The following is a 26,926-nucleotide window of genomic DNA, read 5'->3' on the forward strand; positions in this document are numbered from 1 at the left end:
CCTAGACCTTTCCATTTCTATCTCGGGCGACCGACTCAACACAGACATCTATTATAAACCGACTGACTCCCACAGCTACCTGGACTACACCTCCTCCCACCCTGAACCCTGTAAAAACGCCATCCCATATTCCCAATTCCTTCGTCTCCGCCGCATCTGCTCCCAGGAGGACCAATTCCAACACCGCACAGCCCAGATGGCCTCCTTCTTCAAGGACCGCAGATTCCCCCCAGACGTGATCGACGATGCCCTCCACCGCATCTCCTCCACTTCCCGCTCCTCCGCCCTTGAGCCCCGCTCCTCCAACCGCCACCAAGACAGAACCCCACTGGTTCTCACCTACCACCCCACCAACCTGCGCATACAACGTATTATCCGCCGCCATTTCCGCCACCTCCAAACGGACCCCACCACCAAGGATATATTTCCCTCCCCTCCCCTATCAGCGTTCCGCAAGGACCACTCCCTTCGTGACTCCCTTGTCAGATCCACACCCCCCACCAACCCAACCTCCACCCCCGGCACCTTCCCCTGCAACCGCAGGAAATGTAAAACTTGCGCCCACACCTCCACACTCACTTCCCTCCAAGGCCCCAAGGGATCCTTCCATATCCGCCACAAGTTCACCTGTACCTCCACACACATCATCTATTGCATCCGCTGCACCCGATGTGGCCTCCTCTATATTGGTGAGACAGGCCGCTTACTTGCGGAACGCTTCAGAGAGCACCTCTGGGCCGCCCGAACCAACCAACCCAATCACCCCGTGGCTCAACACTTTAACTCCCCCTCCCACTCCACCGAGGACATGCAGGTCCTTGGACTCCTCCACCGGCAGAACACAACTACACGACGGCTGGAGGAGGAGCGCCTCATCTTCCGCCTGGGAACCCTCCAACCACAAGGTATGAATTCAGATTTCTCCAGCTTCCTCATTTCCCCTCCCCCCACCTTGTCTCAGTCGGTTCCCTCAACTCAGCACCGCCCTCCTAACCTGCAATCCTCTTCCTGACCTCTCCGCCCCCACCCCACTCCGGCCTATCACCCTCACCTTGACCTCCTTCCACCTATCCCACCTCCATCACCCCTCCCCCTAGTCCCTCCTCCCTACCTTTTATCTCAGCCTGCTTGGCTCTCTCTCTCTTATTCCTGATGAAGGGCTTATGCTCGAAACGTCGAATTCTCTATTCCTGAGATGCTGCCTAACCTGCTGTGCTTTGACCAGCAACACATTTGCAGCTGTGATCTCCAGCATCTGCAGACCTCATTTTTTACACGAAAAGACCAGCCATGATCTTATTGAATGGCGGCATGGACTTGAAGGGCCTACTCCTGCTCCTGGTTCTTATGTTGTTTTAGGGTAGTCCCACCAAGCCAGGAGTAAGTCTGGTGAATCTATATTGCACTTTCTCTTTGGCAATAATATCTTTCCTGAGATGAGGAGACTAAAACTACACACGGTAATACAGATGGAGTCTGCCTAAGTTTGTATACAATTGAAATGAGGCCACATTATTTCTGTATACAAATTTTCTTGCAATAAAAGCTAACATTCCATTAACCTTCCTGATAGCATGTTGCATCTGACATGTGAGCCTTTAGCAACTTATAGTCAGGGGCACCCAAGTCCCTTTGCGTGGCAACATTTGCCAATCTTTCACTATTTAAGGAATACTCTGTACATCTGTTCTTCCTACAAAGGTGGATAACCTCACATTTTCCATCTGCTGTTTTCTTTCCCAATCATCAGCATCATAAAGTAAGAGCTATGCAGCACGTAAACAGACCCATTGGTCCAACTCGTCATTGCAGACCAGATATTCTTAACTGATCTCGTCTCATTTGCCAGCACTTGGCCAATATTCCTCTAAGATAAAAACAAGGACTGCAGATGCTGGAAACCAGAGTCTAGATTAGAGTGGTGCTGGAAAAGCACAGCAGGGCAGGCAGCATCTGAGGAGCAGGAAAATCGATGTTTTGGTCAAAATCCCTTCATCAGGAATAGAGGTAGGGTGCCTGCATAGTGGAGAGATGAATGAGAGGGGGTGGGGGTGGGGAGAAAGTAGCATAGAGTACAATAGGTGAATGGCGGTTGGGATGGAGGTGATAGGTCAGAGAGGAGGGTGGGGGAAGGTAGCATAGAGTACAATGGGTGAATGTGGGGTGGGGATGAAGGTGATAGGTCAGAGAGGAGGGTGGAGTGGATAGGTGGAAAGGAAGATAGGCAGGTTGGACAGATCATGGAGACAATGCTGAGCTGGAAGGATAAAAGAGAGGGGACTGGGATCAATGTGGATTTCACCAGTTTCCTCATTTCCCCTTCCCCCACCTCACCCCAGCTCCAACTTTCCAGCTCAGCACTGACCTCATGACCTGTCCTACCTGCCTATCTTTATTTCCACCTATCCACTCCACCCTCCTCTCTGACCCATCACCTTCATCCCCATCCCCATTCACCCATTGTACTCTTTGCTACCTTCCCCCACCCTCCGCTCTGACCTATCACCTCCATTTTCGCCCCCATTCACCTATTGTACTCTATGCTACTTTCTCCCCACTCCCACCCCCCTCTCATTTAACCCTCCATTCTTCAGGCACCCTGCCTCTATTCCTGATGAAGGGCTTTTGCCCGAAACGTTGATTTTCCTGCTCCTCAGATGCTGCCTAACCTGCTGTGCTTTTCCAGCACAACTCTAATCTAGACTCCAATATCCCTCTAAACCCTTCCTATTGATATATATATCCACATACCTTTTAAACGTTGTAATTGTACCATCAGTTCCTCTGATTGCTCATTCTATACATGCACCACCCTCTGCATAAAAACATTGCCCATCTGCTCTCTTTTAAATCTTTCCCCCTCACCCTAAACCTATACCCTCTGGTTGGATTCCCCTATCCTGGGAAAAAGATCTTAGCTATTTACTGTATCCATGTCCCTCATAATTTTATGAACCTCTGTAAGGCCACCCCTCAGCCTCCAACTCTCCAGGGAATATAACCCCAGTCTATTCAGCCTATCCCTACAGCCAAGCCTTCCAGTCATGGCAACATCTTTTCTATAGCAGAGAGAGCAAAATTGAATGCAGTATTCTAAAAGTGCCCTTGCTGATATCCTGTACAGCCACAACATGAAATCCAAAATCTTTATTCAATGCACTGAACAATGAAGGCAAGTATGCCAAACACCTTCTTTACCATCCTATCCACCTTCAATGATCTATGAACCTACACCACAAGATCTTTATTCAGCAACTCTCCCCCGTACCTGACTGTTAAGTGCATAAGTCTTGCCCTGACTTACCTTACATTTCACATTTATCTAAGTTAAAGTCCATCTGCCATTCCTTAGCCTATTGGCCCATCTAACTATGGTTGGTTGTACTGTGAGATAACCTTCTTCACTATCCATTACACCATCAATTTTGGTGTCATCTGCAAACTTACCAATCATACCTCCTATATTCACAACCAAGTCATTTTTATTAATGACAAGAAACAGTGGACCCAGCAGTTATCCTTGCAGCACGGTGCTGGTCATCGGCCTCCAGTCTGAAAACAGCCCTTCTCTCTCATCTTCTGCCGCCTACATTCAAGCCAATTTTTTTTATCAAAATGGCCAGCCTTCCAATGGACTTCATATAATGTAACTTTCTTAGCCTCATTCCTGATGAAGGGCTTAAGCTCAAAACGTTGATTCTCCTGCTTCTGGGATGCTGCCCGACCTGTGCTTTTCTTGCACCACACTCTTCGACTCTGATCTCCAGCATCTGCAGACCTCACTTTCTCCTAATTTTGCTAACTGGTCTACCATGTAGAACCTTGCTAAGTGCTTGCTGAAGTACATGGAGACAATGACTACCGCTCAGCCTTCATCATTTCATCACTTTTCCACTTCTTCAGAAAACGCAATCAAGTTACTGTGATGCAATTTCCCATGCACAAGCCATGTTGACGATCCCTGATCAGTTCTTGCTTTTCCAATTGCATGTAAATCCTATCCCTCAGCATTCCTTCCAATAACATACCCACCACTGACGTCAGGCTTACCAGTTCACCTTGGCTTTTCCTCACCACCTTTCTTAAATAATAGCACCATATTATCCAAGAAGCCTGTCCAAATCCTTTTGAAATATTCTACATCTTCCTGCCTAGCTTTGTGCCATTGATAAATTTGGAAACATTACATTTCCAAATCATTGATATATATTGTGAACATCTGAGGCCCAAGTACTGATCCTTGCGGTACCCCACTGTTCACAAGTCAGCCAATGAGAGAATAAACTATTCATTCCAATTCTGTTTTTTATCAGGCAATCCTTAATCCATGCCAGTGCATTACCCACTATCCCATCTGCTTTAATTGTGCTAATCGACTTCCTGTGGGAGATCTATTCAAAGGCCTTCTGAAAATCCAAATATATAACACCTCCTTTATCAAGTTTGTTAGTAACATTCTCAAAATGTTCCAACTCATTGGTTAAACACAATTTTCCATTCATAAATCTATCCAGTGTGCAACTAGATCATTTTTGACCACATGTTAATTTATTGTGTCCTTTATGATATACTCCAGTGTTTTCCCGAACCACTGTTGTAAGGCAAGCATGTCAGTTGCTCATTTCTTTCTTTTCTTATTCCTTTTTGATGGTTTTTGCAAGCTTACAATCTGTAAAAATCATTTCAGATTCTAAGGAATTTTGAAATATGATTACCAATGTATCAACTATCTCTATAGTCACCTTTCAATTTTCTGTGATGTCATATGAGCTTTCAGATCTATTAATCTTTCCAGTACAATCTCTTAAATTCATCTTCCCTGGTCACTTGGCTCTCTAATTCTGGGAGGTTGCTTGTACCTTCCTCAGTGAAAACAGACAGAAACTGATCATTTGGCTTCTTTGCCATGTCTCTAATCCCCATTATAAGTTTGCCTGATTGCTTTTTAATGAACCGTGGCTAAGCAACCTTGGTTAATTTCCCCTGGTTACGCAACACTTTAATTTAAAAATCTTATCCTTCTCTTCCTGTCTCTCCAACGTTTTGCCCTCTTGATCTTTGTGCACTCCACCAACAAGTAACCCCTCTGTAAAAACCATACATATCCAATTCTATCCTTCCAATTCTATCTAATTAATCATTCTACCATTTATGGCTGTATTCTGTGTAAGCTCGAGAATTTTCTTCCTAACCCTCTTTGCATTTTTCCCCTCTTTTAGGATGGACCTTAAAAACCTGACTTTCTTCTGTCCAAATAGGTCCTTATGAGATGCATTACTAAATTTTGCTTCATGCACATCAGTATTGAAAGTTGGGATATTTTATTACACTAAATGTAACTTGGAAATCCAAGGGAAACTTTTACAAAGATGTAAATCAAGACCAGGAATAGATCACTCATCAACTGAAGCTTGCTCAGCCTTTAACTAAAGGCCTGGCTGACCTGATTACTCCACATCTGTGCCTGCCTCCAAATACTTTTTAATCAAGGATCTATTTACCACTGCTCTAAAAATCTTCAAATTCTCTGCTTCTACACTTTGCGAGCAACAGAGTTCCAAAGACTTTCAGTCTTCTGTGAGAAAAATAATTCCCCTCATCTCTGTCTTAAATGGGTAAAGTAATGATCCCTAGTTCTAATTCTCCCCCAGTCAACCTACAACTCCCCATAAAGTCTTATCTGTTTAATATAGTCACCGCTTACCCTTCTAAACTCCAACAGATACAATCCCAGCCTACTGTTATAATGTTCCTCATAAGACTAATGCCTATTCCAGGTATAAGTCTAGTTAACCTTCTCTTAATTTCTTCTAATGCAATTACACTCTTCCTTAAATAAGGATACCAAAACTGAAGACAATACTTCACATGTGGTCTCACCAATATAACTTATAACTGATGCAGTGCTTCCCTACTTTTATAATCAACTCCTCTAAGTGAATTCTTACATTCTATTAGCTTTTCTAATTACTTGCTATAGCTGCATACTAACCTTTCACTGTTCATACTCCAGGATACTCAGATCCTTGTGTAGAGCTCTGAGATTCAATCTCCCACTACTTTGCGCATATGCTTTTTAAAAAATTTCTTATTAACAACGTGGACAATTTCACATTTTCCCACATCAGACTTCATTTGCCAGAATTTCGCCAACACTACTTAACTAATCCATATTCCATCATAGCCTCCTTACAGGCTTTTCACAATTTACTTTCTAATCTACCTGTGAAATAACTCCACAGAGGTCAGTATCTCATCACCAAGTCATCCTTTATTTACACATAATAGTCCTTGACTTTGGTACTACCTCATTCAGAGTCAAGTACCAGAGTTTCAGGATCTCGGACATGCACCTTTTTCACATCAATCCTCTCTGATTGGATCAGATTAACAGCCCCAGTCAGGGAATTGATATTTTATGAAGTCCAGCTCCTTGACCTTATTATAATTACCCTTTGGTTCCTTCATCCAAGTCATTTATTTAAAATGTAAAACTTTGAGGACCAGCACTGATCTCTGACACACAGCACTCAATACATTTGTCAACCAGGCCCAATGTGACTCATTTGTGCCTACCTTCTGTTTCCTGTTAGTTATCCAATCTATACCCAAAATGTTACCCCCTTGTACCATGAGACTTTATTTTCCACAATGATCTTTCATATGACACCTTTTTAAATGTCTTCTGGAAATCAAAATGGAGTTCTTCTTTATCCCCAGTGTGCTACTTCCTTAAAAAAAACCTCACGAATTGGTTAAAATGATTCCATCCATTTTTTTAAATACAGGGGTTAGACTCACATTTTCCAATCTATGGAAACTTCACTGAAGTAATATTCTGTATAAATGTTGAATTCAATGCCATAGTCACCCAACAATCACTACAATATATTATTCTAAATAGGTGACAAAAGAAGACAGCTTCCTAAATATAATTTGTTATTTTAGCATTATAAGTTCTGGTATATGAAGGTTTGTGCAAAGATATTCTGGTAGCACAGCAGTTAACACTGCTACCTCACAGCACCAGAGACCTGGGTTCAATTCCTGCCTCAGGTGACTGACTGTGGAGCTTGCACATTCTCCCTGTGTCTGTGTGGGTTGGCTCTGGTTTCCTCCCACAGTCCAAAAATGTGCAGGTTAGGTGAACTGGCCATGCTAAATTGCGTGTAGGGGAATGTGTCTGGGTGGGTTGAGCTTTGGTGGGTTGGTGTGGACTTGTTGGGCCAAAGGGCCTGTTTCCACACTGTAAGTACTCTAATATTTATTTTAGATATTTTGAGTGCAAAAATACTTTGCAATACTTTGCTTGTAGGGGCAATAGTGAGATCACTACAAAAAGACATGGGGGAGTCAGGGCTGTGGAAAGGAAGCATTTGTAGAGATAGGAAAAAGGACAGTAATGGAGAACACTCAAGGTGTATGGGGGCTTACATAGCATCAGGTGATCTCCTGAGTGGTGTTTTTTGCCAGTGGCTACTATGGTCTCCACAAAGGGAACATAGAAGAGCAGTCTGGCAACATCAAGTTGAAATGTCAGAGTTCATTAGTTGGAGATTAGTTGTAGATAAAGCTTACTGTGGGAATCTCCACATTAAGAGAATGAATGAAAATGGGCTGTCGAGATATTGTGAGGTAAAAGAGTACATTGAACTCTTAAGTCTCCCACAAACCCTCAGTTGCATTGCCTTGATATTAATTACAACTGAAAAATGGTTGCATCAACACCCGAACTGGTGGGGTTATTGTGAGTTTGATTGGCAAAAGCATAGGATCCACATGTGCTGAACACTCTTCATTGAAAGAGCAAATACATGAATCAGATGTTTTGCAAACTTCAGAGCAGTTCATTTGTAAACATTTCATTGCATATGAGTTATGGGAAGTTGGGGCTCATACAGGTGCCCATGGCTACTCCTTTGGTCTGATGGAAGTGGGAAGCTTTCAAGGAGATGTTAATTGAGGGTGAGGACTAGTTCTTCCAATCGAATGAGTGTGTCTTTGGAGGGGAACTGGTTGGCTTGGTGGGAGAGGAAGAAACGGAGGGCTTGGAGGTCTTCGCATGGGGATGGATGTGTATTGGGACTGGATGTCCAGGTGAAGATGTGGTGCTGGGGGTGGGGAATCGAAAGTCATGGAGGAGATGGAAGGTCTGGGTGGTGTCCCAAACGTATGTAGAGAGTTTCTGGACCAAGGGGGACAGGGCAGAGTCGAACTGTGAGGACATGAGTTCAGTGGGGCAGGAGCAGGTGGAGATAATAAATTGACCGGGGTACTCGGGTTTGTGGATTAAGAAGTAGAACCAGGTAGAATCAGGAAACTCTGAAGTTGGAGAGTCCCACTTCCATCAGACTACAGGGGTAGCCTTGGGTAACTGCATGGGCTGCAGCAATGCCTGCCTCTTGGAAGAATACATTGAATAGTCCATCCTCCAAAGTTACACCGGCACCATCCCCCACCTTTTCTTCCACTACATTGATGACTTGTATCAGTACCACCTTGTATAACCACAAGGAGGTTGAAAGATTCATCAACTTCACCAACACCTTCCACTCTGATATCAGGTTCACATGGCAATCTCCGACATCTTCTTCCCCTTCCTGGACCTCTCCAAATCCATATCTGGCAACTGACTCAACATGGATATCTATTTCAAATCCATCGACTCTCACAGCTACCTTGACTACACCTCCTTTCACCCCCAAACCCTCCTCCAAAAAGGTGATCCCACACTACTAATTCCTCCACCCTATCCACTCCCAGGAGGAGCAATTCCACTCCAGGATATCCCAGATGTCCTCCTATTTCAGGGACTGCAATTACCCCTCCCACATGATCAACAATTCCCTCCAGTGCATATCCTCTATTTCCTGCACCTCTGCCTCCAAACCCTTCCCTCCAACTGCTACAATGAGAGAACCCCACCCCGGATCCTCACCTTCCACCCCACTAATCTCCGGATACAGCGCATTATCCTCCGTCTGAGTCAGACTCCAACATCAGAGATATATTTCCCTCCCCATCCATTTCTGCATTCCACAGGGACCATTCGCAACTTCCTTGTGAGGTCCACACCTGCTACCAACCCACCCTCCAAACCCGGCACCTCTCCTTGCTGCCGCAAGAGGTGTAAAACCTGTGCCCGCACTTCCCCTTTCACTTCCACTCAAGGCCCCAAAGGATCTTTTCATATCTGGTATAGATTTCCCTGCACTTCCACCCACCTCATCTACTGCGTCCGTTGCTGTCCATGTGTTGCTGTCCTACATCAGGAAGGCAGGACACCAACCCACAGAGCATTTCAGGGAACATCTGTGGAACAAACGCACCAAACAATCCCACGGTCCTGTGGCCAACTATAGAGTCATAGACTTGTACAGCATGGAAACAGACCCTTCAGTCCAACTCGTCCATGCCGTCCAGATATCCCAACCCAATGTAGTCCCACCTGCCAGCACCCGGCCCATATCCCTCCAAACCCTTCCTATTCATATACCCATCCAAATGCCTCTTAAATATAGCAATTGTACCAGCCTCCACCACTTCCTCTGGCAGCTCATTCCATACATGTACCACCCTCTGCGTGAAAAAACTGCCCTGTTGCTCTCTTTTGTATCTTTCCCCTCTCACCCTAAAACTATGCCCTCTAGTTCGGGACTCCCCCACCCCAGGGAAAAGACTTTGTCTATTTATCCTATCCATGCCCCTCATAATTGTAAACCTCTACACAGTCACCCCTCAGCCTCCGAAGCTCCAGGGAAAACAGTCCTAGCCTGTTCAGCCTCTCCAGGTAGCTCAGATCCTCCAACACTGGCAACATCCTTGTAAATCTTGTCTGAACCCTTTCAAGTTTCACAACATCTTTCCGATAGGAAGGAGACCAGAATTGCACGCGATAGTCCCTCAGTGGCCTAACCAATGTCCTGTACAGCCTCAAGATGACCTCCCAACTCCTGTACTCAATACTCTGACTGATAAAGGAAAGCATACCAAATGCCTTCTCCACTATCCTATCTACCTGTGACTCCACTTTCAAGGAGCTATGAACCTGCACTCCAAGGTCTCTTTGTTCAGCAACACTCCCTCAGACCTTACCATTAAGCGTATAAGTCCAGCTAAGATTTGCTTTCTCAAAATGCAGCACCTCGCATTTATCTGAATTAAACTCCATCTGCCACTTCTCAGCCCATTGGCCCGTCTGGTCCAGATTCTGTTGTAATCTGAGGTAACCCTCTTCGCTGTCCACTACACCTCCAATTTTGGTGTCATCTGCAAACATACTAACTGTACCACTTATGCTCGCATCCAAATCATTTATGTAAATGACAAAAGGTAGAGGCCCCAGTACCGATCCTTGTGACACTCCACTGGTCACAGGTCTCCAGTCTGAAAAGCAACCCTCTACCACCACCCTCTGTCTTCTACCTTTGAGCCAGTTCTGTGTCCAAATGGCTAGTTCTCCCTGTATTCCATGAGATCTAACCTTGCTAACCAGTCTCCCATGGTTCCATAGACCACTTCAACTCCCTCTCCCAAGTGTATGCAAGTCCTGCGCCTCTTCCACTACTAAATCCAAGCCTCCACCAGCTGGAGTAAGAACACCTCAACTTCACCCTTAGGACCCTTCAACCACCTGGTATCAATATCAACTTCACAAGTTTCCAAATGTCCCTTGTCCCCATCTCATTCCAGATCCGACCCTCCAACTCGGCACCATCCTCTTGACACATCCTATATGTCCACCTCACCTTCCTTCCCACCTATCCACTCCATTCTCCCCTCCAACCTATCACAATTGCCCCCCCATCTGCATCTACTTAATGCCTTCCCCCCACCCCCAGCCCCACCCCTACATTTATCTCTCACCCCCCGCCCCTCCCCTTCCATATTCCTGATGATGGGCTTATGCCTGAAACTTCAACTCTCCTGCTCCTCAGATGCTGCCTGACCAGCTGTGCTTTTCCAGCACCACCCTTTTTGACTGTGCCGTACATTGCCTGTTAGGAGCAATGATGAATTGCCAATGCTTGTCTGAGTGCACAGCTGCCTTTCAAAGGTGTTAGTCATGCCATGAGATAGGGGTAAGTAATTAATGAAATATTTTTTAGGAAGATATGGCATGAAACCTTTTTGCAAAATTCTCTCAAACAAATACACTACAACTTGCAGTTAGTCGAAGAATGTAAGATTTAGCCAAAAGTTTCTATGTGTGGTTAGAGATGGACATAGAACTGTATATTGAACTATGTACATTACATACAAAGCGATAAGACATTCCTAGATCAAAAGTCCTTCTGTGCACTGAGTGTCAGATGACCTTATGTCATTTCCTGTGATGTCAACAGCTATCCCATTGACAACTGCTCTCTCATATTGCAATATATTGGCAAACCGTAGATAAAAGCAAACTACTGCGAATGCTGGAATCTGAAACCAAAAGAGATAATGCTGGAAAATCTCAGCAGGTCTGGCAGCATCTGTAAGGAGAGAAAAGATCTGACATTTCGAGTCTAACTGACCCTTTGTCAAAGCTAAAAAAAAGGAGAAATAGGGAGGTATTTATACTAGGCTGAGAGAAGGTGATTCTGGATTAGTGGTGCTGGAAAAGCACAGCAGTTCAGGCAGCATCCAAGGAGCAGCGAAATCGACGTTTCGGGCAACCTGAGAGAAGGTGAGTCATGGCTCCAGAAGCAAAGGTAGCAATAAAGAGGTGATAATGACAATGCCTCTTTGATACACAACAGTTAACTGCAGCTATTTCCATTAATCTGGCAAAAAAAATCCCTCCCATTATTCTAAGGCTGAGATAGAACATTACAGCACAGTAAAGGCCCTTCAGCCCTCGATGATGCAGAAGTACTCACTGTCATTATTATCTCTTTATTGCTACCTTTGCTTCTGGAGCCATGACTCACCTTCTCTCAGCCTAGTATATCTCCCTTTTTTTTTAGCTTTGACAAAAAGTCAGTTGGACTCAAAATGTCAGCTCTTTTCTCTCCTTACAGATGCTGCCAGATCTGCTGAGATTTTCCAGCATTTTCTCTTTTGGTTATTGGCAAACCATTTCATAGGTACTCATCCAGAGGTCAAAAGTTCTCATTACTAACAGCCTCTTTGATACACAACAGTTAACTGCAGCTATTTCCAGTAATCTGGCAAAAAAAATCCCTCCCATTATCCTGAGGCTGAGATAGAACATTACAGCACATTATAGGCCCTTCAGCCCTCGATGATGCAGAAATGCTCACTGTTACAGTGGAAATAAAGGCTATTGGATGCAAGATGTTGACTACAACTTGGATACACCTCAATTGCAAAGCATCATTTTGGATGGAGGGAATTGTCACAGCCATTCTGAATTTCCTTCCTTTTCAAATAGCAGGAGGAAAATAAGCTGCTCATGTTAAAGCTCCCTGACCAACTTTCCTTTCTCTGATTCCATTGAGATCAAATGTTACCAGCAGCCAGCGAAAATGTTTTTTTTACTTCTATGTGCACTTGAATTTGGAATACATTAGTTTAGGAATGTTACTTTAAATAAGTTTCTCAATTCAATATCACTATACCACTTTGTTCCCTTACTTGCAGAATCCTGGTTATGCAGGGCGTCAAGAATTGCCAGAAAATCTAAAGATCCAATTTAGGACAGTAGCAATGATGGTGCCAGATAGACAGGTGAGAGATGTAGTTCAAATTCTGTGAGTGTTGGATATGAAGAACTCAATCTCAGTGAAGTTTTAATTCAAGATCTCTGAATCTTGCTTTCTCAGCTGTGGCTCAATTAGTAACTCTCTTAGTTCCCAATGGTGTGGCATTTTGCCACCTGACATGGAACAGATCTGGAATCCCCATTCTACATTTTTAAAATTTATTTGTGAGACATGGGTGCAACTGGTTGGCCAGCCTTTATTGCCTGTCCCAGGTTGCCCTTGAGAAAGTGGTGGTGAGCTGCTTTCTTGACACCTTCAAGTCTACTTGCTGTAAGTAGACCCACAATGCAAGGAGGGAAGAAATTCTAGGATTTTGACCCAGCAATAGTGTAAGAAACCAGGGGAAGATGTAACTTAGGAGCTGACCCTTGCAATGTGGGACATTAAGCATAACATTGAAAGGTCTGCTGAAATAGTAATTGTATAATTTTCAAGAAGTTGTGCACACTTCAGAAAACTAAATTATACCAACTCAGTAAAATTAAATAACAGACTGGACTCTTCAGAGGTACAAGGAAAGTGCTGAAAAGCATGTATCTAAGAAAATATTTGCTGCAGTTTGGCTATAAAACCTCAGGGAAAGCCCTGAGTTTACATCAGGAAGGGGACAAGTCCAGAAGGTGGATGTCTGCTTCTTGAAAAGTCAAAGCTTTGACAAAGAGCTGCCACCATCAGTCCATTCAGCCAAAAAGAAATTTCTCCAGACTATAACATCAGCATCAAAAACCAGAAATAGGAGCAGCAATATCCTGAATACTTTGTGCCACACTTGACTCACAACACTAGTTACCTCATAACTGCCTTCCGAAATAGGTAAAAACAATGACAGCAGATGCTGGAAACCCAGATTCTGGATTAGTGGTGCTGGAAGAGCACAGCAGTTCAGGCAGCATCCGAGGAGCAATAAAATCGATGTTTTGGGCAAAAGCCCTTCATCAGGAATAAAGTCTTCTGAAATAGCCTATCAAGCCAAAGGAAAGAAGGAATGAAAATGGATAGACCACCTTGTATCAACCTGAGCACTGGAAGCAACAGGGCCAAAATCAGCATACCCCTACCTACATCAATGGAACTGAGGTAGAGATAATCAAGAGCATCAAATTCCGGCAATTGTACTGAAGACTTGTACTCCAGATTTTGCCACTCCCCAAGCAAAGTTCTTCTAGTACAGTTACAACACCGACAAATGCCTAAACAAAGGGACTAAGTCAAGCCACAGCAAAACCCAAAACATAGCCAAACCTTGGACAAACAGTTAAAATGTCCTCCAGCTTTCGGCCAGGCAAGCCACTGCAGTTGCAGCTGGTATGCAGACTTGATTCAGCTAAAGAGACCCACGAGATTTAAATTGAACAAGAGAGCTCATAGGCTGGTATCCAGAAGAGGTAAAAACAATGACTGCAGATGCTGGAAGCCAGATTCTGGATTAGTGGTGCTGGAAGAGCACAGCAGTTCAGGCAGCATCCGAGGAGCAGTAAAATCGACGTTTCAGGCAAAAGCCCTTCATCAGAAATACAGAAGAGTGCACTTCCTGCAAATTCCTCTTGATGAAATATCTCCTTGATGAAAGTGCTCTTGATGAAATATACACCACTATAAATGCACTTGAGACAGAATATCCTGAGGCCTTATTCATTGTTGCCGGTGACTGTAGATGAGCAGGAGGCTGGAAGAACACAGCAAGCCTGGCAGCATCAGGAGGTGGAGAAGTCAACGCTTTGGGTGTAACCTTTCTTCAGGACTGGGGGTGTATATAAAGGGAGCTGCTGATAAAGGGGGTTGCGGGGGCAGAGTGGTGAAGTGAGAATATGTGAAGACAAGTAAAGGATACAACCTGGTTGGTCAATGGGAGGAATGAATCCAGTAGGTGGCTGGAAGGAGTGGAAGGGTGGGGGAGGAGCTGAGAAGGGTGTCAAGGGATGGGAAGAAAGGTTATTTGATATTGGAGAACTCAATGTTGAGTCCTCCGGGCTGTAGGCTGCCCAGGCAGAAGATGAGGTTTTGTTCCTCCAATTTGCAGTTTGGTTTGTTGTGGCAATGGTGAAAGCCAAGGATGGTCATGTCAGAAAAGGAGTGGGAAGGGGACTTAAAATAGGTGGTGACTGGAAGGTCTGGCCAGCCCCTGCGACCCCAGCTGAGATGCTTGGCGAACTGTTCCCTAAGTTTATATTTGGTCTCCCCAATGTAGAGAAGACCACATCAGGAGCATCTGATGCAATAAACTAGGTTAGAAGAGAGGCAGGAATGTCTGAAGGGACTGTTTGGGGCCCTGGAGGATGGAGGTGAGGAGGATAGTGTACTGGCAGGTTTTGCAACTTTTCTGGTTGCAGAGAAAGGTACCTGGAGGTTCAGGGGAGTTGGTGGGGAGAGTGGCACAAACCAAGAATTGGTGAAAGAATGGTCCTTGCAGAAGGCAGAGAGGGGTAGGGAGGGGAAGATGTTGTTGATGGGGCTTAGTTGGAGTTGGTGGAAGTGTTTAAGAATGATGTGTTGGATACGGAGACTGGTGAGGTGATAGGTGAGGACAAGGGGTCTCTATCTTTATTGTGTTTGTATGGGGGCGTTTAGAGTAGTGGAACTGGGAATGGAGGTGGTGCGGTGGAGGGCTGCCTGAATGACAGAGGAGGGAAAAACACGTCGTTTGAAATAGGTGGATGTCTGGGATGCTTGGGAATAGAATGTCTCCTCGCCCGGGCAGATGTGGCAGAGGCGGAGGAATTGGAAGATCAGGATGAAAATCTTGCAGGATACTGGAGGTTTAGTCCAAGTAATTGTCAGAGTCTGTGGTTTATAGTAAATGTCTGTTTGGAGATTGTTGCCGGAGATGGAAATGAAGAGGTCAGGAAAGGTGAGTGAATATCCGAGATTGACCAAATGCATTTGAGAATGGGATGGAAGTTGTGGGCAAAGTTGATGAACTGCTCCAATTCAACCTGGGTGCAGGACACAGTGCATCTGGATCTTGGGGAGCAGGTAGAACCGGGCAATGAGGTGCTGGGGGACCACTGCCCCAAGGCAGGTTTGATGGTGAACCGGGGATTTGGTGAGGAGCAAGTGGAGCGCTGCATATTTGGATGGAATGAGGTTGGAGTGGGTGATGGGTTTGGAGAAATTGAGGCAGCTGATGTCACTGGGCCAAACTAGTATGGCAGGGGAGTGGGAACCTGAGCTGTATACCGGAGGCGAGAGTTGACGCAAATGAGGCAATAGCAAGAGGTAGACCAGCTAGTGGGAAGGATTTTCCTGGGACGGAACCAAGGGATCAGTTAAAGTGTGTTTGCTTTAACGCAAGGAGTATCAGGAATAAAAGTGATGAACTTAGAGCATGGATCAGTACCTAGTGCTATGATGTTGTGGCCATAACAGAGACATGGGTTTCTCAGGGGCAGGAATGGTTGCTGGATGTTCCAGGGTTTAGAGCATTTAAAAAGAGTAGGGAGGGGGAAAAAGAGGAGGGGGTGTAGCACTACTAATCAGAGAGGGTATCACAGCTATACAGAAACTTCCATTATCGAGGAAGATCTGCCGATCGAGTCAGTATGGGTGGAAATTAGGAAGAGCAAAGGGAGCAGTCACCTCGTTAGGGATTTACTACAGGCCCCCCAATAGCAGCAGGGAGATTGAAGAAAGCATAGGTTGGCAGATTATGGAAAAGTGTGGACGTAGTAGGGTTGTTGTAATGGGTGACTTTAACTTTCCCAATATTGATTGGAACCTCCTTCGAGCAGAAGATTTGAATGGAGCTGTTTTTGTAAGGTGTGTTCAGGAGGGTTTCCTAACTCAGTACATTGACAGGCCGATGAGGTGAGAGGCCATTCTAGACTTGGTGCTCGGAAACGATCCGGGGCAGGTATCAGATCTTGTGGTGGGAGAGCATTTTGGTGATAGTGACCACAACTGCCTCACATTCTACATAGCTATGGAGAAGGAGAGGATTAGGCAAAATGGGAGGATATTTAATTACGGAAGAGGAAACTATGATGCAATTAGACATGAGTCAGGAAGCATGGACTGGGAGCAATTGTTCCATGGTAAAGGCACTATAGACATGTGGAGACTGTTTAAGGAACAGTTGTTGCGAGTGATGAATAAATATGTCCCTCTGAGACAGGCAAGGAAGGGGTAAGATAAAGGAACCTTGGACGACCGAGAGCGGTGGAAATAAGGTGGAAGAAGCTAGGGTCAAGCTCAGCTCTAGAGGATTACAGGAAGGTGAGGAAGGAGCTCAAATATGGTCTGAGGAGAGCCAGGAGAGGGCACAAGAAAGGCTGGGCAGAACGGATTAGGGAGAACACAAAGGAATTTTACACTTGTGTGAGGAATAAGAGAATGGTCAAAGAAAGAGTAGGGCCGATCGGGGATAGCATAGGGAACTTGGGTGTGGAATCTGAGGAGGTAGAGGAAGCCCTAAGGGAATGTTTTGCTTCTGTCATTACGAAAGAAATGAACTTTGTAGTGAATAAAACCTTTAAAGAGCAGGTGTGCATGCTGGATTGGATAGAGATAGAGGAAACTGATGTGCTGAAAATTTTGTCAAACATTAAGATTGACTAGTCACCAGGCCTGGACCAGATTTGTCATCGGCTGCTTTGCGAAACGAGAAATGTAATTGCTTCGCCACTTGCGAAGATCTTTGCATCCTTGCTTTCCACTGGAGTCGTACCTGAGGACTGGAGAGAGACAAATGTAATTCCTATCTTCAAGAAAGGAAATAGGGAAACCCCCAGCAATTACAGACCTGTAAGTCTCATGTCCGTCATCTGCAAGGTGTTAGAAAGGATTCTGAGGGATTTATGACCATCTGGAAGAGCATAGCTTCATTAAATGCAGTCAACACGGCTTTGTGAGGGGCAGGTCACGCCTCACAAACCTTATCGAGTTCTTTGAGGATGTGACTAGAAACGTTGATGAGGGTCGAGCTGTGGATGTGGTGTATATGGACTTCAGCAAGGCATTTGATAAGGTTCTGCATGGTAGGCTCATTCAGAAGGTCAGGAGGAATGGGATACAGGGGAACTTAGCTGTCTGGGTACAGAATTGGCTGGCCAACAGAAGACAGCGAGTAGTAGTAGAAGGAAAATATTCTGCCTGGAAGTCTGTGGTGAGTGGTGTTCCACAGGGCTCTGTCCTTGGGCCTCTTCTGTTTGTAATTTTTATTAATGACTTGGATGAGGAGATTGAAGGATGGGTCAGCAAGTTTGCAGATGACACAAAGGTTGGAGGTGTCGTTGACAGTATAGAGGACTGTTGTAGGCTGCAGCGGGACATTGACAGGATGCAGAGATAGGCTGAGAGGTGGCAGATGGAGTTCAACCAGGATAAATGTGAGGTGATGCATTTTGCAAGGTCGAATTTGAAAGCTGAGTACAGGATTAAGGATAGGATTCTTGATAGTGTGGAGGAACAGAGGGATCTTGGTGTGCAGGTACATAAGTCCCTTAAAATGGCCACCCAAGTGGACAGGGTTGTTAAGAAAGTATATGGTGTTTTGGCTTTCATTAACAGGGGGATTGAGTTTAAGAGCCATGAGATCTTGTTGCAGCTCTATAAAACTTTGGTTAGACCGCACTTGGAATACTGTGTCCAGTTCTGGTCACCCTGTTATAGGAAAGATGTGGATGCTTTGGAGAGGGTTCAGAGGAGGTTTACCAGGATGCTGCCTGGAATGGAGGGCTTATCTTATGAAGAGAGGTTGACTGAGCTCAGACTTTTTTCATTGGAGAAAAGGAGAGGGGACCTAATTGAGGTATACAAGATAATGAGAGGCATAGATAGAGTTGATAGCCAGAGAGTATTTCCCAGGGCAGAAATGACTAACACGAGAGGTCATAGTTTTAAGCTGGTTGGAGGAAAGTATAGAGGGGATGTCAGAGATGGATTCTTTACACAGAGAGTTGTGAGAGCATGGAATGCATTGCCAGCAGCAGTTGTGGAAGCAAGGTCATTGTGGACATTTAACAGACTGATGGATATGCATATGTCACAGAAATTTGAGTGTGCGTACATGAGGATTAATGGTCGGCACAACATCATGGGCTGAAGGGCCTGTTCTGTGCTGTACTGTTCTATGTTCTATGTTCTAGAAGCCAACCTGCATCTACACTTCTCTCTGCCTCAGAAAGGCAGGCAACATCATCAAAGATCCTTCTCGCCCTGATAATAATCTCTTCCAACCTTTTCCAAGCAGAACGTAAGAACGTTAAATACACTTATCAACAGGTTCAAGAAACGTTTCTTCCCTGCCGTTGCTAGACCTCAGGCACAGATGCTGCCTGATCCACTGTGATTTCCAATAATTTTTGTTTTCACTTTTTATTTCTCGCTCTGTTCTATCACCCTACAATCTTTGTTTGATATGATCCACCTATATTGTGCGCAAAAACAAACATTTTCACAGTACTTAGGTACATAAGTCAAATCATTAAAAAAAATGCATCACTACATCTGATTTGGAAAAGTTAAATTGCTTATCAGCATCCAAATCAGAACCAATAAAAATAAACATCTTGTTAAATAGTTATTCGTTTCTTTGGGAGATTGATATCAGTGAGGCCATTTCAGTGAACACAGCATCAGTCTTTATCAAAATTCACTCTGCTTTGCAACCCATATGTTTGCACAAGATTTTACTTCGACAGAGAACCTATACTGAGGAACCATTGCTAATTAAGAGTACACCTTCGGTTTTGGTCACTTATGAGAAACAGCTGGTTCTTTGCCGGTAGAATAAAGGACAACCCTAAAGCTTTCTATAGGTATGTGAGGAATAAAAGGATGACTAGGGTAGGAATAAGGCCAGTCAAAGACAGAAGTGGAAAGTTGCGTGTAGACCCTGTGGAGATCAGAGAGGTGCTAAATGAATATTTCTCATCAGTTTTCACTCAGGAAAAGGAGAATATTTTAGAGGAGAAGAGTGAGATATGAGATATTAGACTAGAAAGGATTGAGGTTAGTAAGGAAGAGGGGTTATCAATTCTAGAAGGAGTGAAAGTAGACAAATCCCGTAGGCCGGATGGGATTTATCCGAGGATCCTCTGGAAAGGCAGGGAGTTGTTGGAGCCTTTGATTTTGATCTTTGAGTCATCATCGACTACAGGTTTAGTACCAGAGGACTGGAGGATTACAAATGTTGTGCCCTTGTTCTAGAAGGGCTGTAGAGATGACCCAGGTAATTTTTTAAATTCTCTTTTCAATCCTCCCACTTCCTCCAAACTAAAGGAGTTGCCATGGGCACCCGCATGGGCCCCAGCTATGCCTGTCTCTTCGTAGGATATGTGGAACAGTCCATCTTCCACAACTACACTGGCACCACCCCCCACCTTTTCCTCCGCTACATCGATGACTGTATCGGCGCTGCCTCGTGCTCCCACGAGGAGGTTGAACAGTTCATCAACTTTACCAACACCTTCCATCCTGACCTCAAATTCACCTGGACTGTCTCAGACTCCTCCCTCCCCTTCCTAGACCTTTCCATTTCTATCTCGGGCGACCGACTCAACACAGACATCTACTATAAACCGACTGACTCCCACAGCTACCTGGACTACACCTCCTCCCACCCTGCCCCCTGTAAAAACTCCATCCCATATTCCCAATTCCTTCGTCTCCGCCGCATCTGCTCCCAGGAGGTCCAGTTCCAATACCGTTCAGCCCAGATGGCCTCCTTCTTCAAGGACCGCAGATTCCCCCCAGACGTGATCGACGATGCCCTCCACCGCATCTCCTCCACTTCCCGCTCCTCCGCCCTTGAGCCCCACTCCTCCAACCGCCACCAAGACAGAACCCCACTGGTTCTCACCTACCACCCCACCAACCTCCGCATACAGCGTATCATCCGCCGTCATTTCCGCCACTTCCAAATGGACCCCACCACCAGGGATACATTTCCCTCCCCTCCCCTATCAGCGTTTCGCAAAGACCACTCCCTTCGTGACTCCCTCGTCAGGTTCACACCCCCCACCAACCCAACCTCCACTCCCGGCACCTTCCCCTGCAACCGCAGGAAATATAAAACTTGCGCCCACACCTCCTCCCTTACTTCCCTCCAAGGCCCCAAGGGATCCTTCCATATCCACCATAAGTTCACCTGCACCTCCACACACATCATCTATTGCATCCGCTGCACCCGATGTGGCCTCCTCTACATTGGGGAGACGGGCCGCCTACTTGCGGAACGCTTCAGAGAACACCTCTGGGACGCCCGGACCAACCAACCCAACCACCCCGTGGCTCAACACTTTAACTCTCCCTCCCATTCCACCGAGGACATGCAGGTCCTTGGACTCCTCCATCGCCAGAACATAACAACACGACGGCTGGAGGAGGAGCACCTCATCTTCCGCCTGGGAACCCTCCAACCACAAGGAATGAACTCAGATTTCTCCAGTTTCCTCATTTCCCCTCCCCCCACCTTGTCTCAGTCGGTTCCCTCAACTCAGCACCGCCCTCCTAACCTGCAATCTTCTTCCTGACCTCTCTGCCCCCACCCCACTCCAACCTATCACCCTCACCTTGACCTCCTTCCACCTATCACATCTCCATCGCCCCTCCCCCAAGTCCCTCCTCCCTACCTTTTATCTTAGCCTGCCTGGCACATTCTCCTCATTCCTGATGAAGGGCTCTGGCCCGAAACGTTGAATTTCCTGTTCCTTGGATGCTGCCTAACCTGCTGTGCTTTAACCAGCAACACATTTTCAGCCCAGGTAATTATAGACCAGTGAGCCTTACATCTGTTGTAGGAAAAGTTTTGGAAAGGATTATAAGAGATAGAATTTATAATCATCTGGCAAGCAACGATTTGATTGCAGATAGTCAACATGGTTTCGTTAAAGGCAGGTCATATCTCACAATCCTCGCTGAGTTTTTTTGAGAAGGTCACCAAGCATGTGGATGACGGTAGGGCAGCTGACATGGTGTACATGGACTTCAGTAAGGCCTTTGATAAGGTTCCACATAGGAGTCTATTGGTGAAAATGCAGAAGCATGGGATTGAGGATGATTTAGCAGTTTGGACTAGAAACTGGCTTTCTCTAAGAAGGCAGCAAGTGGTGATTGATGGAAAATATTCAGCCTAGAATCTGGTTACTAGTGGTGTGCCACAAGGATCTATTTTGGGACCACTGATGTTTGTCATTTTTATAAATGACTTAGACACAGGCATCAGTGGATGGTTTAGTAAGTTTGCAGATGGCACTAAAGTTGGTAGAGTAGTGGACAGTGTGGAAGAATGTTGTAGGTTGCAGGGGAACTTGGATAAACTGCAGAATTTGGCTGAGAGATGGCAAATGGAGTTCAATACAGCTAAATATGAGGTGATTCACTTTGGGAAGAATAACAGGAAGGCAGAATATTGCGTCAATGAAAAGATTTTTGGTAGTGTGGATGTGCAGTGGGATTTTGGAGTCCATGTACATAGATCCCTGAAAGTTACCACCCAGATTGATAGTGCTATTAAGAAGGCATACGGTGTGTTCGGTTTTATTGGTAGAGGCATTGAGTTTCAGAGCCATAATGTCATCTTGCAACTATACAAAGCGCTAGTGCAACCGCACTTGGAATATTGTGTACAATTCTGGTCGCCCAATTAAGGAAGGTAGTGGAAGCTTTGAAAAAGGTGCGGAGGAGATTTACCAGGATGTTGCCTGGATTGGAGGGAAGGTCTTCTGAGGAAAGGCTGAGAGACTTGGGTCTGTTCTCATTAGAAAGAATAAAGCTAAGCAAGGATTTGATAGAGACATACAAGATGATCAGAGGATTAGATAGGGTAGACAGTGAAAGTCTTTTTTCCTAGGATGATGACGTCGGCTTGTACGAGGGGACATAGCTAAAAATTGAGGTGTGATAGATATAAGACAGATGTCAGAGGCAAAGTTCTTTACTCAGAGAGTGGTAAAGGCATGGAATGCCCTGCCTGCCAATGTAGTTAACTCAGCCACATTAGGGAGATTTAAACAATCCTTGGATAAGCACATGGATGATGATGGGATAGTGTAGGGGGATGGGCTTAGATTAGTTCACAGGTCGGCGCAACATCGTGTTCCGCGCTGTATTGTTCTATGTTCTATGTTCTATGTTCAGTTGCCACCAATTGTCATAAGAGGTCTGGTCCCAAGTTCGATGGGGGGATATTGGTTGAGAAAGGTTCACCTAGATTGGCTCAACAGTTTTCAATTAGAAAATGGCTGCCTGAATTAAGTCCTAATTAAATCCCTGGAAGTTTTTCAGGGAAGTCTTGGGACTATCAAAGTAGCTAAGGGCACCTTGCATGTTGACTAGGAATCAATTGCATGATTCTGCAAGGCCAACCCAGTGCCATTTGCCTTATGGGCAAAAGTAGAGGTAGAAATGAGGACGCTGGGTAGCAAAGGAATCATGAAATGGGAAGCTCTAGTTGTACCTATTGTGAAGCCTGATAGGTCGGTTCGCCTTTTTGAGGATTTTAAACAAACAGTAAATGGCTTTTCCCAGCTGGATAAATACCCAATCCCTCACCGAGAGGATTTATATACAAAGCCGGCAGGGGGACTGTCCTTCATGAACCTGGACGTGAGCCAAATACTCACAATTGTGGTTAGATGGAGATTGCCAAAAGTATGCCACAATTAATATCTATAAAGCTCTCTACCAACATACGAGACTGGCATTTGGGGTACTGTCAGCCTCTGCAATTTTTCATTTGATGATGGCAAACAAGGTCAACCCCAGGTCACCATTTATCTAGATGACATTCCCATAACAGGGAAGACCATTAAGGATCACTTAGAGAACTTGGACATAGTCCTTCAACATTTCTTCCAGGCAGACATACACCTTAGAAGGGATAAATGTGAGTTTCAGGCACCCTAAGTGACCTACTTGGGTTACAGAGCCAACAAGATCTGGTTAGGCCTGTTGAAAAATAAAGTAAGGATAAGCAAAAGTGCTCGGTTCCCATGTCTGTATCAGAACTTAAGTCTTTCCTTGGGCCATTGCATTATTACAGAAAGTTCATACATAACATGGCCTTCATCCTGGCACCTTTGCATCAATTCTTAAAAAGGGGCCAGCCTTGGAAATAACCAAACCATAAGTTTCAGGAAAGTGAAAAAAAAAGCTATCGTTCTCTAAGGTGCTGGCACACGATGATCCCAAGTGAGATCTGGTATTGACATGCAATGCCTCTCTCTAACAGCATCGGGGTAGTATTAGCTCATAGGTGGCCAGTGGAGAGGAGAACCCAATAGCGTATTCATCTGGGACTAGATACAGAATGGGAATCAGGAAGTTTCACCAAAACCTTTGCAGGTGTAAATTTGTAATAATGGAGCACAAACACCTGCTCGGTCTAATTAAAGAGGACAACGCACTGTTGTCCAAAGCTTCCGGCTGAATTCAGTGGGAGATTCTAATACTAAGTGTGTACAATTACAAATTGGAACACCATCAGGGAGGTCAAGCAGCAAATGCAGATGCATTGAGCCGACTCCCACTGGCAGATACACCACTGGTGATACTGCCACAGGAAGATTCCTTAACGGTTTTAAATTTGCTGGTCACACTTCCAGTCACAGCTGATAATGTCAGACTTGGAACACAGAAAGATCCAGTCCTGGGAAGACTGAAACAACTGATGGTAATGAGGAAAACCAAAGGGCCATCACAACCACAATTTAAACCTTTTTGCACTGGCTAAGACCAGATCCCAGAAGCGGATGGCATATTATTATGGGAAGCAAAAGTGCTTGTCCCAGAAAAGATACTGGCTGAACTACATTAGGGTCATCCAGGGTTTCCAAAATGAAGCTGTTGGCAAGAATTTAAGTCTGGTGGCCAGGATTGGATGCAGATATAGCTGCATTGGTGGGGTAGTGTCTTGAGTGCTAACAAAAATTAATGTCAGTAGCTCCCCCAAATCCTTAGGAATGATTAGGTAAACCATGGACTCGGTTACACGTCAACTATATAGATCCTTTCATGCACTCAATGTTCTTAATCATTGTGGACACAACTTACGGTGGCTGCTCATGCACTGAGTTCATTTGTCAAACAGTGGAAAAACAATAGAAAAACTACACACATCTGTTACAATACACGGACTCCCAAAAGTGTATGTCACAGACAACAGGCCAATGTTTACCAGCAGAGAATTTGAGTATTTCCTAAGTTGAATGGCATTTGACATATAAGCACAGCTCTATACCATCCATTATCTAATGGTGTGGCAGAAAGAGCAATCCAGACTTTGAAGCAAGTTTAAAGAGACAGCCTACAGCTTCACTGGACAGCAGACTATCCTAGTTCCCATTTGATTATACGACCACTTCTCATGCAACTATGGGATCGCTCAAGAAAAATTGCTAATGCAACAAAGGCTCCTCACCAGGTTATATCTGATCTTTACCGACCTAACAGGGAGGGTGTAGTGGCATCAGGAACCTCAGTGTCAGTCAGAAGACTCTGTTAAATGAGAGACACAGTTTACTTCAGGGAACAAAGTTTGTGTAGGAACCACGTGAATGGCCTGCATGGGTAAGAGGCATAGTCAATGCGCGGTCTCGTTGAGTGATGTATAAAGTTCAGGTAGGTGCAACAGTGCTGAGCAAGCATGTGGACCATATGAAAGCTGCAAACTCTCAAATGGTGTGGGAGAGAAACATACCCAGCTCTTCAGACAGCCTTTCTAACTGTTAGAAAGCCTGTGATTCTCCCTCTTTATAAAGGGTTACCTTGGATTCTGAGGTGGACATAGCGATATAGCTGCCTTAATGCTGTTGCCGCCTGAAAAAGAGAATGAATTTCTTCTGAGATGCTCCAGGTGCAAGAAGCCAGCTACTGCATATTATATGCCACCATTACCAGAGTCAGAGTTGGAAGAACCTAACCTGGTGCTAAACCAGGACAAAGTGAGGACTGCAGAGGCTGAAGAGTCTGAGTCGTGCTGGAAAAAGCACAGCAGGTCAGGCAGCATCCAAAGAGCAGGAGAATTGACATTTTGTGCATGTGCCCTTCATCAGAAAATGACCCAGGAGAAGCTACAAAAACAAATCTCGCCTACATCCTCAGACTCAGAAGGTGAGGGATGTCATTATTATCGCAAGGTCAGCAAGTGGACATCATACACAATGAGTTCCCTGATTGGGGCTGTTAATCTGGTCCAATCAGGGAACCCTGGATGACAGATAAGCACAGGAGTGTCAGACATCCTGTGCAATCTGAGGCCTCGGAGGAAGCTGGGTCAGTGTTAAAATTTCTCCATGTGAAAATGAAGGATGACTTGGTGATGGGATACTAGCCTCTGAGGAGTTATTTGCTTTGCAAGTAACAATACCAGACTCTAAAAATATTGATGGGTAATCACACAGTAATAATTTACCATGTGGTTTTTTTTGCTGTTTTCTGTTACAGTCACCAGGATTGCAATTTTCTATTTGAAAAAAAAATGCTTAATCTGGAAATTTCAACTTTATGAGATCAATCTCTGCTACTATGATATGATACCTGGACTTCAGTGGTTAAGTTTGTGATGATGCTGCCCCTTTAACAGGATTATGTTGTCCTTGTCTTTTTCAAAATGGGCCTGTAAAGGCAGAGGTGCTGGTATGTCTGGAAATGACTGCTTGGAAACAGTGGCAGGGGAGTGGCCAGATCTCTCAGTTCAGGTTTTCTTTTCTGGTTTAGTTTAGTTTTTTTTAGCAGGGAGTCAAAAAAGAAACTGCTGGGGACCTCAAGAAGCAGCTATAATGAAAATAGGTTCCATGCTTCAACAAAGGTCTTGCCTCTGAAATCTCTCTGAAATCACTCCTGCCTGTAAGAACCTGTGTTTGAATCTACTGTTTGCCAAGGTGTGTGTTTGTGGGATGTTGTAGGGATTGGAAGTACCATCGCTAAGTTGCAACAGAGTCGGTTGGGTTATCAAATAAGTTACGTTTTTCTAAATTCTGTTCTTTTTTTTTGTTCGTGTTTCATCTGTATGTTTAAATAAATTCTGCTTTATTTATATCTGAGTGGTTTGATCAGCTGCATCACTCCTGGAATATCGACCTGGCATCTGCCTAAAATGTTACAGTGTGAGCTACCTTCTTAAAATGTTTTCAGCAAGTTCTGATGAGATATTGTACAAATTAGGCTTTTCTTCTCTGGTTGAGAATTTAAAAGGTCAAGGGATATCTGATCAAAGTTTTCAAGATATTAACAGGAAAGGACAGGTTTGATAAAGATAAACTATTTCTACTGGTTGG

At 44.8% G+C, this 26,926-nt stretch overlaps 1 protein-coding gene across 1 annotated transcript in view; it reads left to right on the top strand.

The window, feature by feature from the left end:
- Window positions 1–26,926, top strand: part of LOC132834399 (dynein axonemal heavy chain 8-like) — a 1,143,262-nt gene that overhangs the window by 763,031 nt on the left and 353,305 nt on the right. Inside the window, exon 45 of the mRNA XM_060853284.1 lies at window positions 12,589–12,675. Within this exon, the coding sequence (XP_060709267.1) occupies window positions 12,589–12,675 (87 nt within the window). The remainder of the gene's footprint in view (window positions 1–12,588; window positions 12,676–26,926) is intronic.

Source organism: Hemiscyllium ocellatum, chromosome 3 (assembly GCF_020745735.1).
Source record: "Hemiscyllium ocellatum isolate sHemOce1 chromosome 3, sHemOce1.pat.X.cur, whole genome shotgun sequence".
In the NCBI taxonomy this organism is placed as follows: domain Eukaryota; kingdom Metazoa; phylum Chordata; class Chondrichthyes; order Orectolobiformes; family Hemiscylliidae; genus Hemiscyllium; species Hemiscyllium ocellatum.